Consider the following 18,563-nt stretch of genomic DNA (forward strand, 5'->3'; position numbering starts at 1 on the left):
CTCTACAAAAAGCAATCTGAACAAAGTCAAGAAAAGATCTGTCACTGTTAGGATTTAGAAACTGAACCCCAGAATACTGTTGGGCTTCCAGGCCAGTGTCTGGAGGTTTCTCAAAAGAATTGGTAGGCTTGGACCATCTCCACTTCAAGAACTTTGTTGTTGGCAGAAGGCTAAATTCTAAAAGAAATAGTAGAAAAGTAATGGGAAACAAATAGTATATTTATAGAGGTAAACAGTTTTCTGGTTTGGGGATTTGTTTAGGGAACTAGCTTTGAGTTTAAATGGTTTCAAAGAAAATCTTTGATTGTTTCATTTTATGAAGATTGATGATAAACTTAAAAGCTCATGATATGCTGATTTTAAGGCTTAGAAGTTACTTAGAATTAGAATTAATCATTTTCTTTCCAGAGCCATCATTACTGTTAGCTAGCTAGCTAATTAGCTAGCTAGCTAGGTATTTTCCATCCAGAGCCAGCTAGTAACTATACATCCCATCCTTACTTTAATTCAACTTGAGTCACAGAGCTCTTCCTCTTTTCCTTTCTTCCTTCCTTCCTTCTTATTTTTCTTTCCTTCCTCCTCTCTCCCTTTCTTCCTTCCATCAATTCTGTCTGTATCATAAACTTCTCTAGGCAAGATGGCTTTGGAGGAGAAAGTGAGCCTGCTAACTTTGCACAGCTAATCCTCACTCAAATCATCTTATAAGTCCTGGCATCATTTCCCTTATGTCATGGTCTTCTTCAAGAGTAAAGGACAAACAACAGCTGTAATATATAAGCAGTAATGTGATAAAAGAATCCCCAGTCTATAGTTTACTCAATAGTAGCACCACAAAATTTTGGAGTTGTGATACTTGTATGGCACTTTACACCTAATAGAAAGCATTAAGTCTATATCTTTACAAAGAGTCAAGGTTTATTGACTAGATGACTTTCAGTCCTGTGCTTTAATGATATTCTAAATGGATTCTTTTTCTTAGAGATGAACATACTGGTCATGTGATTATTCAACTGCGACCCAGTCAATTTGCAAAAACATGTCCATTATCTCATCAGGTAAGTTTCATAGGTATAAAAGTCAATAATCCACAATATCTATGTGCTCTTATCTAAGTATTGTCTAGTACTCAATTGGGTTTTTGATCAACTGTTGTATGTGCAAGAGAAGTGATAAATTTAGATTTATGCTTTTGAGTGGAATTGATAATGCAATGATATTTTTGAGGCAATCATGGTTAAGTGACTTAACCAGGGTAACACAGCTGTAAGAATCTAACTGACTCCAAAGACTGACAATCTATCCACTGTCCCACCTACTTACCCCAATAGCATTCTTAAAAGACACATAGAGAAAATGTAGAATTACAAAGTAAAGAAATGTTTACAGAAATGTCAAGAGAAGGTGAGACTAAATAAGAGCAAACACATGTTGGTTGAATTGAAGGAAGCCCCCAACCATGTCTGCCATTTCCTGACCACTGATGCTAAAGGAACCAGTCAATATATGATATCAGCTACTGCTCTATCATTTTAACAATTTCATTCATTTTCATACTTTCAGCCCTACACATACCTGATAGTACTTTAGTACTTTCTTTTCTTTGGTAAATTCCCCTACTGTGAAACATAAGTGAGGTTTCAAAGTTGCTGTAGCATGAGTCTTCTCAACCTCATCTGCAGTCATTTCTCATCAGCTTCTGCCACCTGGACAACATAAATCTAGCCTACAATTCCCTCCTGCCTCTACTCAAATGCATTTAAATGAATGGACTTCCAATTACAGCAAGGCTGCCTTGCTCTTAAAGCAAAAACATGGTGCTGGACAGAGGACAGAAACAACCATACATGCTTAGTGAGAACCATATTCTGCACAGAAGGAAATACAACAGAAAACATCTCCGAAGCTTACAAGGATAAAGGAACTGGAGACACACAAGGGGAAAAGGGAAGGGAAGCCATATTAATAAGCTCGTTTTAATATTCACACAATGATTTATTCATAAGAATCCATTGGAGTTGACAAAATAAATACCCCTACAAATTGATAAAATGGAAGAAACCCAGGTCCAAAAAAGGGTCCTGAAATGAGCCAGAGACCAAGCACAATATATTAAGATTATGACTATTTATTGACTGAGAAGAAGAATCTTGCAAGCTAGTGCAAAGACAATTTCTCAAGTCTCCAAAGAGGAATGGGAAGAACATGGTCAAAGCTGGTTTCAGCAATTGCATGCACCTCCAAATTCAACTAAAGTTTATTTCTCAAAGGATCGTTGGTATGTCAAGCAGTCCAGGGCATCAAAACTCCTCCTTTTTGACTAGTCATTGTATTACTCCATTGTCTGGTTTCCCTATGAAAAGAGGATGCTTTGGGCTAGTCAGAAATATAGGCATTATTGAGATTGTATGCACAAGGTGGATGGTACAAGGGCTATTCCTACTTTTCATCTATAAAAACAGATTCATAAAGGTTTAGTGACTTACTTATAATCACACAAGAAAGTAATCTCAATCACACAATGAAAATCAATTAACAACTATGTACCAGGAAATAGAAATACAGAGACAAAGAGGAAACAGATCTTGATCTCATGGATCTTCCATTCTACTAAAGAAGAAAAACATGTACACATTATTTATACATGTATATATATAATATATATTTGCAAAATATATACAAATGTCTTCTCTCTGAAATTACCTTTCCCTTTATGCTAAGATAAATATAGTTTTCTGCATGTTACCTCCTCCCCCAGAAAAGTTTAAGCTCCTTGAGAAGACGAACTATCTTTTTTGCCTTTTTATGCCAAAGATTTATTATGTTGTGCAGCACATAAATGCTTAATAATTGCTTTTTGCCTGGTTGACAATAAATGAAATGTTATTGTAGAAGGGAGGCATTAACTACCAGAGAAATCAGAAAAAGTTTTACATAGAAGGAGGTCACATGAGATGAGCTTTGAAGGTCACAGGGACAGCTCAGGCAAAGCCATAGGGACCAAAGATAGATATCATTTATGTTATTGTTTTTTGTACTTTGTTCTCAAATAGGATCATGACATCAGAGAGGTGATGTGTTACAGGCAAGTGAATTGAATTGGAGTGAGGGAGAGTTGTGCAAAATCTTTTTCTCTTCTGGAGCCATCTAGATTCAGTGGCAAGCTATAGATCAGGATGACTGGAGATGGCTCTAGATGCAGTGGGAGATAATTGACTTTTTAAGCCAAGGTCTTTCCCAGGTCTCAGTTTGTCTGAGGTGTAGCATCCAGTCATTTCAAGGACAAGAAAGAAATGAGACAGAGAGTGGCCATGGATAAAGAACAACTAAAAAGGCAATTGAACTTGAGAAGAAGAGAATTTCAAATGACAGAGAAGTAGCAGTCAGTAAAATATGAAGAGAACCAGTAAAGTGGTATCCCAAAAACCCAGAGAGAAAGGAGTATCCAGAAAGATATTGCAATTGAATATTTGTCAGACACAGAGAGGTCAAGTGTAAGTACTGAGAAAAGTTCATTGTCTTTGCCAATTAAATAATTATGGAGAACAAAGTTTTAGTTGAGCCATGAGGTCAGAAGTCACATTGCACAGTGTTACTGTCAAAACAAAGATATGAATCCACATTCAGCCAGCTTTAAATAAAAGCATAACGCTGGACCGGATTTATCAACTGATACCTTGTTTCACAAAGCCTATAAGCTGGAGTGTCAGACATTCTTTACCATCCACCTATTCCCTAATCCAAATTTGACTCCTCACTATCTCTCACCTACTCCTTCACCCTCAGTGCATATCCTATCTGTTGAGAAGGTCTATGGATTTCACTTTTATTACATCTTTTGAAAACACCTACTTCTTGCCTTTATTACTGCCACTACCCTGGTGCGGGCCATCATCACTTCATACTTGGGCAATTGGAATAGCCTATTTGTGGTTCTACCTGCCTGAAGTCTCTCCTCACTGCAACCATACCCCATTGAGCAACCCAACATTTTTCTTAAAGCATAGGTCTGACCTGGTTATTCCCCACTCCAGTGACTATTACTTCTAGCATCAAAGACAAAATCCTGTTTGGTGTTCAAAGCCTTTCATGACCTAGCACCTCCACCCCTATTTTTCCAATCCTCTCCTCCACATACTCCACCCATGGCGACACTTCCATTTTTTCTGACTTTTCCTTCATACCTACAACACTCTCCCTTTTCATCTCTGCTTCCTGGCTTCTTTGACTCCCTTCAAGTCCCAATTAAAGCAGGAACTGTCTTTTGCTTCTTTTTGCATCTACAAACCATTGCATAGTGCCTTGAACATGATAGGTACTTAATAAAAATGTTTATTGGCTGACATATGTTGAGTTTGAAGAGATTACAAAACATCCTAATGGAAATATGAAACTAGAGCTTGAAACAGAAGTTAGAGCATGAAATGTCAATTTGAGAATCAATGTGAAAAAGGTAATCATTGAAACAAAGAGAAGGTGAGCTTGTTATGGTAGCAAATACATAAAGTCAAGAGCAGAGATCTAAGGAAGTCTTAGGAGGTACCCATACTAAAGAGATGAGAATGGGGGAAAACAAAATAAGAATATTAATGCATTGTCATGAAATCATACTTTTAAAAGAATATTAAATACTGTTACTTTCAAAAATTTATTGCTTCCTAGTTCTAGGTTTTTCCAAAGTAAACTGAATCATACTCACTGATCTCACCATTTAAATTACTCTCTTACACAGGCAGTTCCTGTATTTGTTGGTTGTTATCCACACAGACATATTGTACTCAAAGGGTAAGTTCCTCTGAATATAGAACTCATTGGTAAAAATGAATGATAATTAGCAATATTTGGGGTTAAGTGTTTAGTATTTTTATTCAAAGTGATTTGACATTATTAATATTCAATTACTGTTTCAATTAATTTTGAGTTCTTAAAGGGACTAAATATTAAACATTAAACTTGTTTTTCTATTAAATCAGGTCTTCATTAGAAGTCCTATGCTGCTTTCAAGTAATGATGTAAAGATCCAATTCAATGTTTTTAAAAATCTACCTACATAGATTCTGTAAGAACCTAAGAAACTGGGGAGGAAGGGAAAACTTTGAGTATATGGGTCTAGTATCAGGTAATATATCTGTTGTTTAAGGACCAGATTAACTTAGATAGAATTATACCAGTTTGGACAGAAGGTGAAGAGTTGCTTAGCTAGAAGAGTTGAGAACTATTGTCAGTGACAATAATAGACATATTAATAAAGTAACAAGTGCTTGAAATATTGAATTATTAAGGCGATATGTAAGAGGTTTTTCCTTCTTAACTGATCAAGGCTTTTCTCCATTTCCTGTTTCTTAATGGAACAAATTATCATTCACCTCCTATCTGTCTTACAGCACCACGGTGCTCAAGTCAGCAAATCAAGTCAGTAGTCATTTATTAACAGACACAGACTTCTTGCCCCCAGAGGAGTCTTTAAGAAATAATCATCCCGATTTCAGAAAGGCCTGGAGAGACTTACACGAACTGATGCTAAGTGAAATGAGCAGGACCAGGAGATCATTATATACTTCAATACTATATGATGACCAGTTCTGATGGACCAGGCCATCCTCAGCAACGAGATCAACCAAATCATTTTCAATGGAGCAGTAATGAACTGAACAGCTATGCCCAGAAAAAGAACTCTGGGAGATGACTAAAAACCATTACATTGAATTCCCAATCCCTATATTTATGCACACCTGCATGTTTGACTTCCTTCATAAGCTAATTGTACAATATTTCAGAGTCTGATTCTTTTTGTACAGCAAAATAACGTTTTGGTCAGGTATACTTATTGTGTATCTAATTTATATTTTAATATATTTAACATCTACTGGTCATCCTGCCATCTAGGGGAGGGGGTGGGGGGTAAGAGGTGAAAAATTGGAACAAGACGTTTGGCAATTGTTAATGCTGTAAAGTTACCCATGCATATATCCTGTAAATAAAAGGCTATTAAATAAAAAAAAGAAAGAAAGAAAGAAAGAAATAATCATCCCTTAATTAAACTTTATGGTCATTAACTAACAAAGTTATTTGTAATCTCTTTTTGTATTTATTTGTTTGTTTTTCCAAGCATCCCTTCCTCTTGCTGGTCCCCCTACTGAGCAAGAAAGGGAGATAAAAACCTCCAAAACAAATATTCCTAAGAAAGCAAACAAATCCCCATATTGACCATGACCAAAATGTATATCTTATTTTGCATTTTAAGTCCATCACCACTCTGTCAGGAAATGAATGGTGTATTTCATCTTTACTCATCTAGATTCCTGGTTTATCACTGTATTAATCAGAATTAGTCTTTCAAAGGCATTTTTATCTACAGTTTTGTCACTGTATAAATTATTTTCCTAGTTTTATTCATTGTTCATAATGGTCTTTCCAAATTCCTCCGAAATTGTCCATTTTATCCTTTCTTAAGAGGAAGTCATATTTCATTACATTCATATACCATCTTTTGTTTAAACTTTCCTGAATAAAGTTTCCCTTTAATTCTGGGCTACTTCCCCAAAAAGCCATAGTTAATATTTTGGTGCATATAATTCTTTTTTCTTCTTTTTTTGCTGTCTATGGAGAAAAATCTGTAAATCTTTTCTAGAAATATCAAACCTCCATTACTTGACCAAGAGAAATCCAGGTTTTACAAGAATCTGATCCATGTTTTCTCTTGGTAATATTGTATAGCCATGTTTATACAATGCTACATACTAAAGCTATGCTATATTGTAACAACTTTAGATAGACCAAGTTTGGGGTGAATGAATTACTTCCAAAAAGGTCATTCTAGCCTACTATGTATCACTGTCTTCCCTATGTGGAGATGGAAGAGAAAAACAAAAAAATAAAGGAAAATCTATCTCAACCTATGTAAATGTAGCTAAATAATATTAGATACATTTTTTATTATAGCTTTTTATTTACAAAATATATGCATAGGTAATTTTTAAGCATTGTCCCTTGCAAAACCTTCTCCAACTTTTCCTCTTTTTCCCACATCCCCTCCCCTAGATGGCAGATACCCCAATACATGTTAAATATGTTAAAGTATATGTTAAATACAATATATATAGATATATCCATACAGTTATTTTGCTGCATAAGAAAAATCAGACTTAAAAATAAGGTAAAAATAACCTGAGAAGGAAAAATGCAAGTGGACAAAAACAGAGGGAGTAGAAATGCTATGTTATGGTTCATACTCATTTCCCACAGTTCTTTCGCTGGGTGTAGCTGATTCTCTTCATGATTGAACAAATGGAATTGATTTGGCTCTAGATACATTTATCTTTTAGGACCTCTTCCTCCTGAAAAATAAAACTAATTTATTATGTTTATAAAAGCACATAGTCATACATAAAATTAAGGAAACTATCATTCAAGACTTTTATTCTTAAACTTTTTATTAATTCCCTTACCAATCTGGTGAAATCTGTTTTTAAATGTGCAAAATAAAACACATAGCATTACAAAGGAAATAAATTATATGAAAATACAATTTTCAAAAAAATTTAAGTTCATGGAACCCAGGTTAAGAGCTCTTGAATTGGGATCTGTATGTGCCAAAATGTTTGTGGCAGCCCTGTTTGTAGTGGCCAGAAGCTGGAAAATGAATGGATGCCCATCAATTGGAGAATGGCTGAGTAAATTGTGGTATATGAATGTTATGGAATATTATTGTTCTGTAAGAAATGACCAACAGGACGAATACAGAGAGGATTGGCGAGACTTACATGAACTGATGCTGAGTGAAATGAGCAGAACCAGGAAATCATTATATACCTCAACAGCAATACTGTATGAGGATGTATTCTGATGGAAGTGGATTTCTTCAACAAAGACATGATCTAACTGAGTTTCAATTGATCAAGGATGGACAGAAGCAGCTACACCCAAAGAAAGAACACTAGGAAATGAATGTAAACTGCTTGCATTTTTGTTCTTCTTCCCAAGTTATTTATACCTTCTAAATCCAATTCTCCTTGAGCAACAAGAAAACTGTTCGGTTCTGTACACATATATTATATCCAAGATCCACTGCAATCTAAAAAAAAAAAAAAAAAAAAGCGCTTGAATTCATTAATCAACAAATCAATCTCTATAATAGTGAATTTTAATAGTCATTCTTCCAACAGTCAAAGTTAACCATAACATATCTTCAAGGGCATATATACTAGCCTTTTGCTTTTCCAAATATATAGCTTTCAGCCCAAGATGGTGTCTAAATCCACTTATAGGATAATCCAAATATCCATAGAAATGATATGAAGCACAAAGTAAGCATTGAAGAGAAAAGCAATAGGGAAAATTATCTAATATTCCCCTTTCTCAAGATGTTTTCCTGTGGGTTCAAAGTGGGGTGAATCTAGGAATTCTTTAGCCAGGGGAGAATTCCTATTCTATCTATTGCTTTAAATCCCAACTATTCCAAATTTCTTAGTGAAGAGGGCTTTTCTTGGGCTGCTATTGGCTTCAAGGGAGATCTTACTTGGGTCTAACCCTTTAAAAATCCATCTGAATCCCTAGGAGATTCAAAAATTAACTTTCTTCTTCAAGTGGTTCAGGGGACAATGTAAGCAAGAAGTAATTCCTCCATAGTGCTTCCATATTCACAAAATCATAGCATTTTCAAGTGAGAAGGGACTCCCAAGAAGCCATCTAGTTCAACTCATACAGGAATCACACTATAATATACATTAAAAGTGATCATGGGGCAGGCTCCATTTCTAAGAAGAGGAAACTTATTTGGAAGGGCCCTCAGACCTTCCAAATCTGGTCTCAAAACTCTGTAGTGAATTCAGTCAGTATACATTCCTGCTTAATCAGTTTGACCAAAAAACTTGAAATTAGGTGCCTTAATTGCAATCAGCATTCCTACTGAGTTTTCTGAGAAGAACGAGAATAAGTGAAATGATCACAGTTTAGATATTAATGAAATGGATTTGTCTAAAAGATGGCCCAAAAAATAACTCTTCAGTTTTCAATTACTAAAACCTAGATGAAAGAATAAGTCCATCTAACAACTATTGCTATAAAATGGTTCAAGTAATTTTGTTTGACCTTGCCAAATATATAAGAATTCAATTCAATTCAATAAGTATTTCTTGAATGCCCACAATGGGCAAAATTCAGGTTTTCAGTGATGATCAATTTCTATACTCTCTTTACCCTTTAGGAACTTAGAATCTAGAAAAGGGACTAAGACAAAAACACAACAATAAATTTAAGTCAAATGTGATGTTCCATGAAAGAGGCACAGAATACTGTTGGGGTACAGAGGAAATAGAGATTTCCTGGCTGGAGAAATCAGGAAAGGCTTCCTAATGAAGGCTGACATTTGAAATAGGCTTTGAAGAATGGGCAAGATTTTGACAAAATACTTGCTGGCTAATCTGTTGAATTACATGATCTCCAGAAACTCATTATTCCACAAAATGAAGTCAACTTGGTAACTCACAATTCTTAAGATCATTTCTAATGATTTCTAATAATCTGCAAGATTTTATCATCCTCCTTTCCACTTTACTACATTATCCCCTAATTTCCACCATTTCAATTTGTTGTTACATGTTGTCTTCTTCCATTAGTCTATAAGCTCTGAGCTTGCAAGGACTACCTTATGCATTTCTTTATAAACCAACAGGTAACACAGAACCTTACATATAGTAGATACTTAATTAACGTTTATTCTGACTCTGATAAAAATGGAGAGAGGATGAAATAGACTCCATTTCTTGAACGAATGTAAGGGTAAGAGAACATTTGGGTTATCCTCATTTACTATTAAATAATTTAAATATGCAAATATAAAAATATATCACACTATGATATTTGTCTTTATTGATACGCTTTCATTTTTTGCACAGATATGAGGAGAATGTATGTAACTATACGGAGTTGGATTATATCATTAAAGGGTAAGAAACATCTTTATAATATCTGAAGTAGCAGAATTCTATATTAATAAGGGTACCATTTATTCAATATTTATGGTCAATGAACATTCACTGAGGAGAAAGGAGTCAGATTTAACACATTTTAAGTTTCCTGAGTGTAAAACATTCTGTTTCATTAATTCATTCAAGAGACAGTGTAGCATTGTAGTTAAAGAACTGGTTTTAGATCCTGGAAAACCCTTTGTGTGGCCCATACTATGTATGTGATCCTGGGCAAGTCCCTTACTCTCAGTATTCCAGACAGCTATATTCCAGGAATTTTCAATGCCAATCAAATTTTTTATGTGCCATGCATTGTGCTATAAAGACAGAAATGAAATAGTCCCCACCCTCAAGAAAATTACAATCTCCTAGAGAAAAACAATAGGTACTCGGAGAAATAAATATAGCTACATAAAGTAATTACATAGTAATTTCCAAGAGAAAGCACTAGTGATTGGGGGAAGAGGGGGGAATTGGGATAGACCTCCTGTAGTTATGGAGCTTAGCCTTAAAAAAACTTGAGAATTCTAAAAGGGAAAATTTAGGAAGAAATGAATTCTTTACAAAAGACAAACATGGGAAATTAAGTTCTGTCTATGGAAGTAGCAAATAGTGTACAGGGAAGAATATGAATATGAATTTATGTAAAAAGGAAAGGGAAATAAATCTAGAAATAAATGTAGGATGGAGTCACATTATGAAAGGCTTTAAATGCCAAACAAACTCTGTTTTTAAAATGTATAAATTAGATGGGGGCATGTCCCAATTCATGGAATCGATCCCCCAGATGGCTACTTCAGGTTCAAAATGTACCTAAAATAAAGGATCATGTAATAAAACTGAACATAGTCTTCAACCCAGCAATATCATTGCTAGTTCTATAGCACAAAGATATCCAAAAAAAAAAAAAAAGGAAAAAGACCAATTTCTACAAAAATATTTATAGCAGCTCTTTTTGTGATGGCTAAGAATTGGAAATCAAAGGGATGTCCATCAATTGGGAAATGGCTAAACAAGTTGTAATATATAATTGTAATGGAATAGTAATTTATAATTTATAAGAATTTATAAGAAATGACAAGCAGGACAATGTCAGAAAAGACACACATGAACTGATGCATAGTGAATTGAATTGAAAGTGAATTGAAAAACAGTAGAACACTATACACAGTAATAACAATATTGTTTGATGAAGAATTGTGAATGACTTAGCTAGTCTTGACAATACAATTGTCCAAGATGATCTCAATCTGCCTCCAGATAAAGAATTGAAATTATTTGAATGTAAACTGAAGCATTCTATTTTTCACTTTCTTTTTCTTTCATTCAAATCTTCTTGGACCAAATGACTAATATGGAAATGTTTTCCATAAGTGGACAGGGATAGCCTGTCTCTGATTGGTTACTCTCTCAGGGAGGAGGAAGTAAAGAAAGAGAGGGATAGAATTTGGAACTTAAAATTTTAAATAAAATGTTTTTTTAAAAAAAACTTGCAATATAAATAAAATAAAATAGTAGCTCATGAACTTTTACCCAAACAACAATGCAATGCACACAGTAAGTGGGAAAAGACTACAATACATTATAAGATATTGTATATGAAAAATAGTGTAAATGATGTAATCAAAATAATGTATTATTGAAAAAGATAATGACTTGTATTCAGGATGAGAGTTATCAATGGGGAGCCTAACAATTCTTTTGGTATCCTCACAACATCAAAAAAAAAAAAAAATCCCCAGAATGTTAGTGGAACCACCATGGCAAATTTATGGAAAACTATAGTTGAGAATTGCACCAAAGGGTAAGCATAAGATGGGGATATTTACAACTATGACATCACAGATCTATTGGAATAGTAAAGTGTTAAGAGTATTAGAATATGGATGGATAAATTAATTGGCTATATGAACTAAAATGATATTTGGAAGTAGGAAAAAAACAATTAAGAGGATGTTAAAACAATCAAATAGCGTGATAAAAAGATTGTATACTAAGATGATAACTTCAGAAATGGAAATTCAATGTTTAACTGAAAGATGTTTCAAAGGAAGAGTCAGTATTCTATTACTATTTGGATATTAGATTAAAGAGTGAAAAGAGCTAAATTTAACAAAGCTATGAAGATCTTGAGACTTCTTCCCACCCTAATCTTGAAACATTGGTGATTAATTCTTAGAATCCAGACATTCAACCAGTTCCCAATCCGTCTAATTGTTTTAACACCTAACTCTCTTCACCTTTTCCACAAAACATAGGAGATATTCTCTAAAATACTTGGCTAAGAAATAGGTAAACATATGTATGATATCTAATCCTAATTTGCTAGGAGTGGCAATTGGTCTAAATCTGTGCATCTCACATTTTTTTTAATTATTGCAATTCTACTTTGCTCATAAAGCACAGCATCTTCTTTGATACGGATGCACTATGCTGAGGTAGTACTGGGCTAGCATCTTCCATGTTTCATAATCAATTCCAAAGCTCTTCAGGGAGTCATTGAGAGTATCTTTGTATCATATCTTCTGGTCTCTGTGTGAGCCTCTTGCCTTGGTTAAGTTCCCTGTAAAACACTCTTTTATGCTATGTATGCTTGGCATCAAACAGCATTAGTAGCCCCTAAAAATCAAAAATTTGAATGCGTGACAGTTTAGCTCAAGAAAGGACCTCAATGTCCAGTACCTCATTCTGCTAGGTGATCTTCAGAATCTTCCTAAGACAGTTCAAAATGGAAGTGATTCAGTTTCTGGTATAGGAGGTAGATTGTCCAGGTTTTGCAGGCAGACAATGAGATCAGCACAATGGCTCTGTAGACCTTCAGTTTGGTAAGCAGTCTAAAACCTCCTCTCTCCCAAACTTTTCTTGAGAGACTTCCAAACACTGAAATAGCTCTAGCAATGCACTCATTAACCTTATCATCTGTGTGTACATCCCTGGAGAGTATACTGCCAAGGAACTTATCCACAGCTTTCAGAATTTCTCCATTTGCTATAATCAATGTTTCCAAATATGGATGCTGCAGTATGGACTAATGGAAAACCTGTTTTCTTGATGTTAATTATTAGGCCAAAATTAGCACGAGCAGCAGAGAATTGATCCATAGTCTATTGCATCTCAACCTCAGAGATTGCATTGAATGTACAATCATCTATGAATAAAAAAGTCAAGGACCAACTCTCCCTCCTCTTCAATCATGACTTGTAACCTTTACAAGTTGAATAATTTATTGTCACTAAATAGCTCATCTTGATGTCACTTTTGTCTTCAATGAAAGCACTTGACAACATTGCTGAAAACATACATGAGAATAAACACACAGCTCTCCCTTGGTGACTGGGTAAGCACGAGAGCATCATCCATTATCCAGAACTTATATAAGTATGTTGTCATGGAACTGGCATCCAAACCAAGGAAAACTCCAAGCAACAAAATTTTGCTACAATCTTCCACAAGTCCTTATTAATGACAATATCCAAGGCCTTGGTCATATCAGGATTGTAGACAGACCTCTACTTTACTCCTGGTATTTCTACTGGAGCAATAAAGCAGCAAATCTTTAGCCTTTCTGAAGCCACACTGACTCTTGGATAAATGGCCATCTTCCAGGTGAATGATCAGCCTATAAAGGGAAGACACTGACAAGAATTTTGCCTAAGACAAAGGCACACACACACACACACACACACACACACACACACACACACACCTAGGTACCAGTGGTCAAATGGAATCATCTTCATGAAAGTTTTTGTATATTTTTTATATTTTGATCACAGGGTAGAATCTTGGTCTGCTACAGTGAGCAGGCTAAGTTGAAGTTAGGTGAAGAGGACAATTTTTTGAGAACCTTTTTTAGCATCTTCCTCATGCCAAGAGTTGAGTGATACAATTCTTAAATAAGGCTGCTCAGACACAGGAACTATTGAGTCCCACTGCTGTTTCAGTCCAGAAACAATGGGAGCTATAGTCTCTATACCTGCTACTCTTATCATTTGCCTGTTGTCCCAGAACTCTGAGGTAGGTAAAAAGGATATGGATGATGCCTCTTGACTCCATCCAGCATGTATAGGATTTAAATGAGACAGAATCATGCAAAGTCATCAGATTTACTCTCTCTTCCAAATGGCAAAACAAAATTCAAGATGACTTGTGATAGCTTTGGATGCAGTGAATGACCTTAGCATCTTCAATGTCTAAGTGCTCCATACTGCCTGCTCTAGCTGTGCTCATAGCCAAGAGAACAAATTGTTCTCATTCTCCCCTTCTGATTGGGGAAGTTTTCACATGTTTGGAACAGACACCCCTTCTAACTCACCAATAGGTTTAAGCCCCCTCTGTAATCCTCAACCTAATTTAGCCCATCTGCTGAGACTGTTTTGCTGGGATTTGGCCCCATGCATTCATACTATAGCTCCTTAGAGCCACAGGTGAAAGTTGGATGGCAGGTACACACCAAAGGAAGATGATCAACCTGAAAAGGACTTAGCAGCTCACATAACAGAGGTACTAGTCTTCTCTGAAGCCCACCCAAGTCATTCATTCAACAATATGTCTTCTGGTTAAAAGTAGCCCATCAATTTATAATTGAAGATAAAATTTTACAGAATGCCAAGTAGTTAGCTTTTAAACCAGGGGTTCTTAATCTGATATCTGTAAACTTGTTTATTTTATTAATATTTTGATAACTTTATTTCACTATAATTATTTGCTTTGTAATGCCATGTATATTATCTTATGCATTTAAAAATTTCATCCAGGGGACAGCTAGGTGGTGCAGTAGATAGAGCACTAGCCCTGAAGTCAGGAGATCCTGCATTCAAATTTGACCTCAGACACTTAACACTTCTTAGCTGTGTGACCCTGGGCAAGTCACTTAACTCTAATTGCCTCAGCCAAAAAAAAAAAAATCTCATCCAGAGAAGGGATGTATAGATGTCACCAGACACTATTAATGAGATCCATGAAACTGAAAGGCAGAGAATGTCCTCTATCCCCCATATCACCAAGATACCTATTTTCCTATGGTTTTGCAGGCCAGGCCAACTCAAGCTGATCTAGTAGCTCAGAGTCAAGACTAGAATGAAGAAATAAATATGTAGATCATCTAATAGTTAATCAAAAAGAAGTTTATTTAGCCATAATATGGAAAGATTATTAATTAGGGATAAAGAATTGATTCAATTAGACACAGCTTCCTTACCTCTGTATTTGCCATGGTAATGCTATTGGTAAGGAGCTCCTTACTACTTTTGGGCTAGTTTTCATACTGAAGCTTATGGTTTGACCCTTAGACTTCTGGGTCAATTATATCTGAAGGATGATTTCAGTTCCTTTTAAGAAAAAACAAGTTAAGCCTGTTGGGGGTAATGCCTTAGAAAAAACTAGCCCAGACACTGAGGTAGGAATACTAAACTGCTTCTATCATAAGTAGTGTGGGGGAATTAGTCAAATTAGGTATGGCAGAGTCAAGCACCATCAAGAAAAAACTTTTTCTTTTCTTCACCAGAGGTATGAACTCATCACTGTGTGGAAAGTTTCTTCACTTATGTAGATATTCTATAATTCATAGCCTCAGAGCACTAAGATGCTGAGTGGCTTTCCCATAGTCATATAACTGGTATGTTGGAGGGAGTAGGACTTGAATCCTGGTCTTCCTGACTTCAAAAGTGGTCATCTGCCTATTATACCATGCTGTCTTATCTGATCTTAGCTTTAAAAGATTATGCATAAGTCAGTGATTTCCCAGGTCTTATGGATTTAACCCTCTATTTTTGTTTCTTGAAGATTATTTTTTTACAACAAGAACCAAAAAAGCATGTATTTTTCATTAAATTAAAATTTTTTATTTCCAAATATTCCTTAAGACTACAAAATCAGCTTTGTAATTCTTAATTTTAATTCAGTCTCTACCTTTCTAAACACTAGTGAAAAGATGAGGTCCTTATTTGTTTGCATAATGAAGTTAAGAAAATTAAATGTGTTTTAGCCCATAAAGGAATTATTTTTAATGTGTAAAACTTAAGTATTCTAAAATGTTTCCTTTTTATTAGGCAATTTTTGAGGGGCAATCCATCTCAACACAAGGTAAGAAAATTATGGGTTTTTTTGTCCATAAGTCAAATTTATAAAAAATAACTTATAGATTTTTTTCTTTTCTAGCGTGTACACTATAATATTAGTGAATATGGCTGCCCTTTGAACATTTATATGTTTGAAAGTTTTCACCCTGTCCTTCAATTGTAAGTAACATCCTAAAACATTTTCCCATTTGTTTTGCATTTTTCTAAATCATGAGATGAACGTCGGGGCTAACTGATAGGTCAAAAATAGGTTTTTGTGTTTGTTTTCACTGAGAAACTTCACTGTGTATATTTGTTGTGTATATTTGCCATCCAGAAAATTCAGCAGCTAATAATATAACCTTGCAATGGCAGTGGCACTAGGGAATGTTGTTTCTATTTCTTTGAGAGGTATTTCTTTAAACCATAATTTGGGATTGATAACAATCCCTTTGTTTTGCTTTAAATTGTATTCTTCAGGATTATTGTCAAAATTCTTCCTTCCTTTCCCTGGTAATCTTGAGTCAAGTGACTATTGCATCCCAAAAAAGTTGCTCTTGGTTTTCAACAGATAATTTAGAATGTAACAGTTCACAGATACAGTTACTTTGCTGTTTTATCTGTGCTTTAAAATGATCTCGGTTTTTCCACCAGCTATTAGGGAGCATACTATTGATAAAGACAAAAATCTAAATTTGCACTACAATTCACTTTCTCTAGCCTCTTGAGATAACTAATCCATTCCAACCTAAATGGTATTAGAAAAATAGTTAAAGAAAAGTGTACTTGCTATAAGAGATCAGAAGAAATCCATTACTTCCCCTGCCATCCGGAAAATTCAGCAGCTAATAATATAACTTTGCAATGGCAGTGGCACTAGGGAATGTTGTTTCTATTTCTTTGAGAGGTATTTCTTTAAACCACAAATGTTGGCAAATGATTTGTGACCTTTCTATTGAATAGATAAGCAATTATTAAAATTCTACTTTACTGGAGATAATGTGCTAAGCACTTTACAAATACTGTCTTACTTGATAGGATACCTAATTCCTTTAAAGTAGATACTATAAACAAAATTACTTATCAGTTTTAGTGAGTGACATCTAAGTTTTTATCCCATGTTTTCTTGGCTTCTTCTAGTTGTAAAATTTTATAACCAACATTAATGAAATAGATTAATGAATAATCTAATTTAGTTCAATCTTTTATTTTCATAATGTGAGGGATGTAGAAGACCCTTTCCCAAAATGATTACTTAGAAATCACTCAGTAGAAGGCAGAAAAGTTGTTTATTAAAAATCTCAGGAGAATGAGCCATACTATCACAAGATAAGAAAGAGGAAGCTCATGGTAGGAGGGTTAAAGAAGTAATAAAGATACATAGCATTTATACAAGAGATTACATCACAAGTAAGAGAGCATTGAGAAGGGGAGGGAGGCATCTAATTAGTTGTTGCTATTTGGAGAGATTGGAATGGAAGATTTCTGTTTCCCTGAAAGCTCCTGATTTCTAGGAAACAAAAAGTCAGGCCCTCAGGCTTAATCAAGCAGATAGTGGTCCAGCTAATAGACTAAATATCAATAAAGTGGTCCAGCTAATAGACTAAATATCAATAAATGTCAAATACTGATAAATGTCATCAGTTCAGGTTACGTAAATATGTTTACAGATGAACAAGGCTCAAGTAAATATGAGCCTGCACATATTATACAGGTCATAGGGGAAACACAGAAATAATGAAAATAAAATACAGAAAAAGAATTTAAACATACCTGTAAGTTCTTCACCTTATCTCTCCATTTCACACAATAATGATATTTGTAATTCTGTCTGAATGGCACTGCTATGATAAGAATATACATTATTGTCACTATAATAATGTTCATAATTTTCAACCATTCTGAAGGCCATTTTAAATTCAAAGGTTTTGGATTTTTTTTTTTTTTTTTAGATGATGCTTCCAGTAATTTGTAGTCTTTTTTTTCCCCCTTCAAACAAGAAAAGTGAGAACATAGGCATTTTGGAATAGATTGAAGCTAGAAAGAACCAAAGAGATTATCTTGTTCATCCTCATTTTATAAGTGAAGAAACCAAGATTTTGAGAGACAAAGTTATTTGCCCAAGAACCTATAGGATAAGAGGTAGAGCCAGAATTCAAAACATGGTTTTGGAGGTGTGAGGGAGAAGAGGTTATTCATGGGGACCATGCTAAATGGAGAATTCTGGGAATGAGGAAGTGATAGCCTTGATGTACTCTGCTCTGGTCTGACCACATCATATTGAGAGTCAATAAACAAACATTTATTAAGCACCTACTATGTGCCACTGTGAGAAGAACTTGTGGACACAAAGAAATGTAAAAGACAGCCCCTGCCCTCAAGATGCTTACAGTCTAATGAGAGAGACAACATGAAAATAACCATGTTCAAACAAGATAAGGCAGAGAAAATCAACAAAGGGAAGGTACATTTTTAGTCATAATAGCTCTTGAATAGCTTTAGTAAGTTGGAGAACCTCCAAAAGAGGGCATCCATCATT

The 18,563-nt window shown here is 34.9% G+C and overlaps 1 protein-coding gene across 1 annotated transcript in view; it reads left to right on the forward strand.

Moving 5' to 3' along the window:
- The window catches only part of LOC116423369 (cation channel sperm-associated protein subunit epsilon-like), a 135,726-nt gene that overhangs the window by 100,113 nt on the left and 17,050 nt on the right, over positions 1-18,563 (forward strand). The window contains exons 13-17 of the mRNA XM_031966984.1: positions 980-1,055; positions 4,730-4,782; positions 9,894-9,944; positions 16,016-16,049; positions 16,125-16,204. Of these exons, the coding sequence (XP_031822844.1) occupies positions 980-1,055; positions 4,730-4,782; positions 9,894-9,944; positions 16,016-16,049; positions 16,125-16,204 (294 nt within the window). The remainder of the gene's footprint in view (positions 1-979; positions 1,056-4,729; positions 4,783-9,893; positions 9,945-16,015; positions 16,050-16,124; positions 16,205-18,563) is intronic.

Source organism: Sarcophilus harrisii, chromosome 4, assembly GCF_902635505.1.
Source record: "Sarcophilus harrisii chromosome 4, mSarHar1.11, whole genome shotgun sequence".
NCBI classification, from domain to species: domain Eukaryota; kingdom Metazoa; phylum Chordata; class Mammalia; order Dasyuromorphia; family Dasyuridae; genus Sarcophilus; species Sarcophilus harrisii.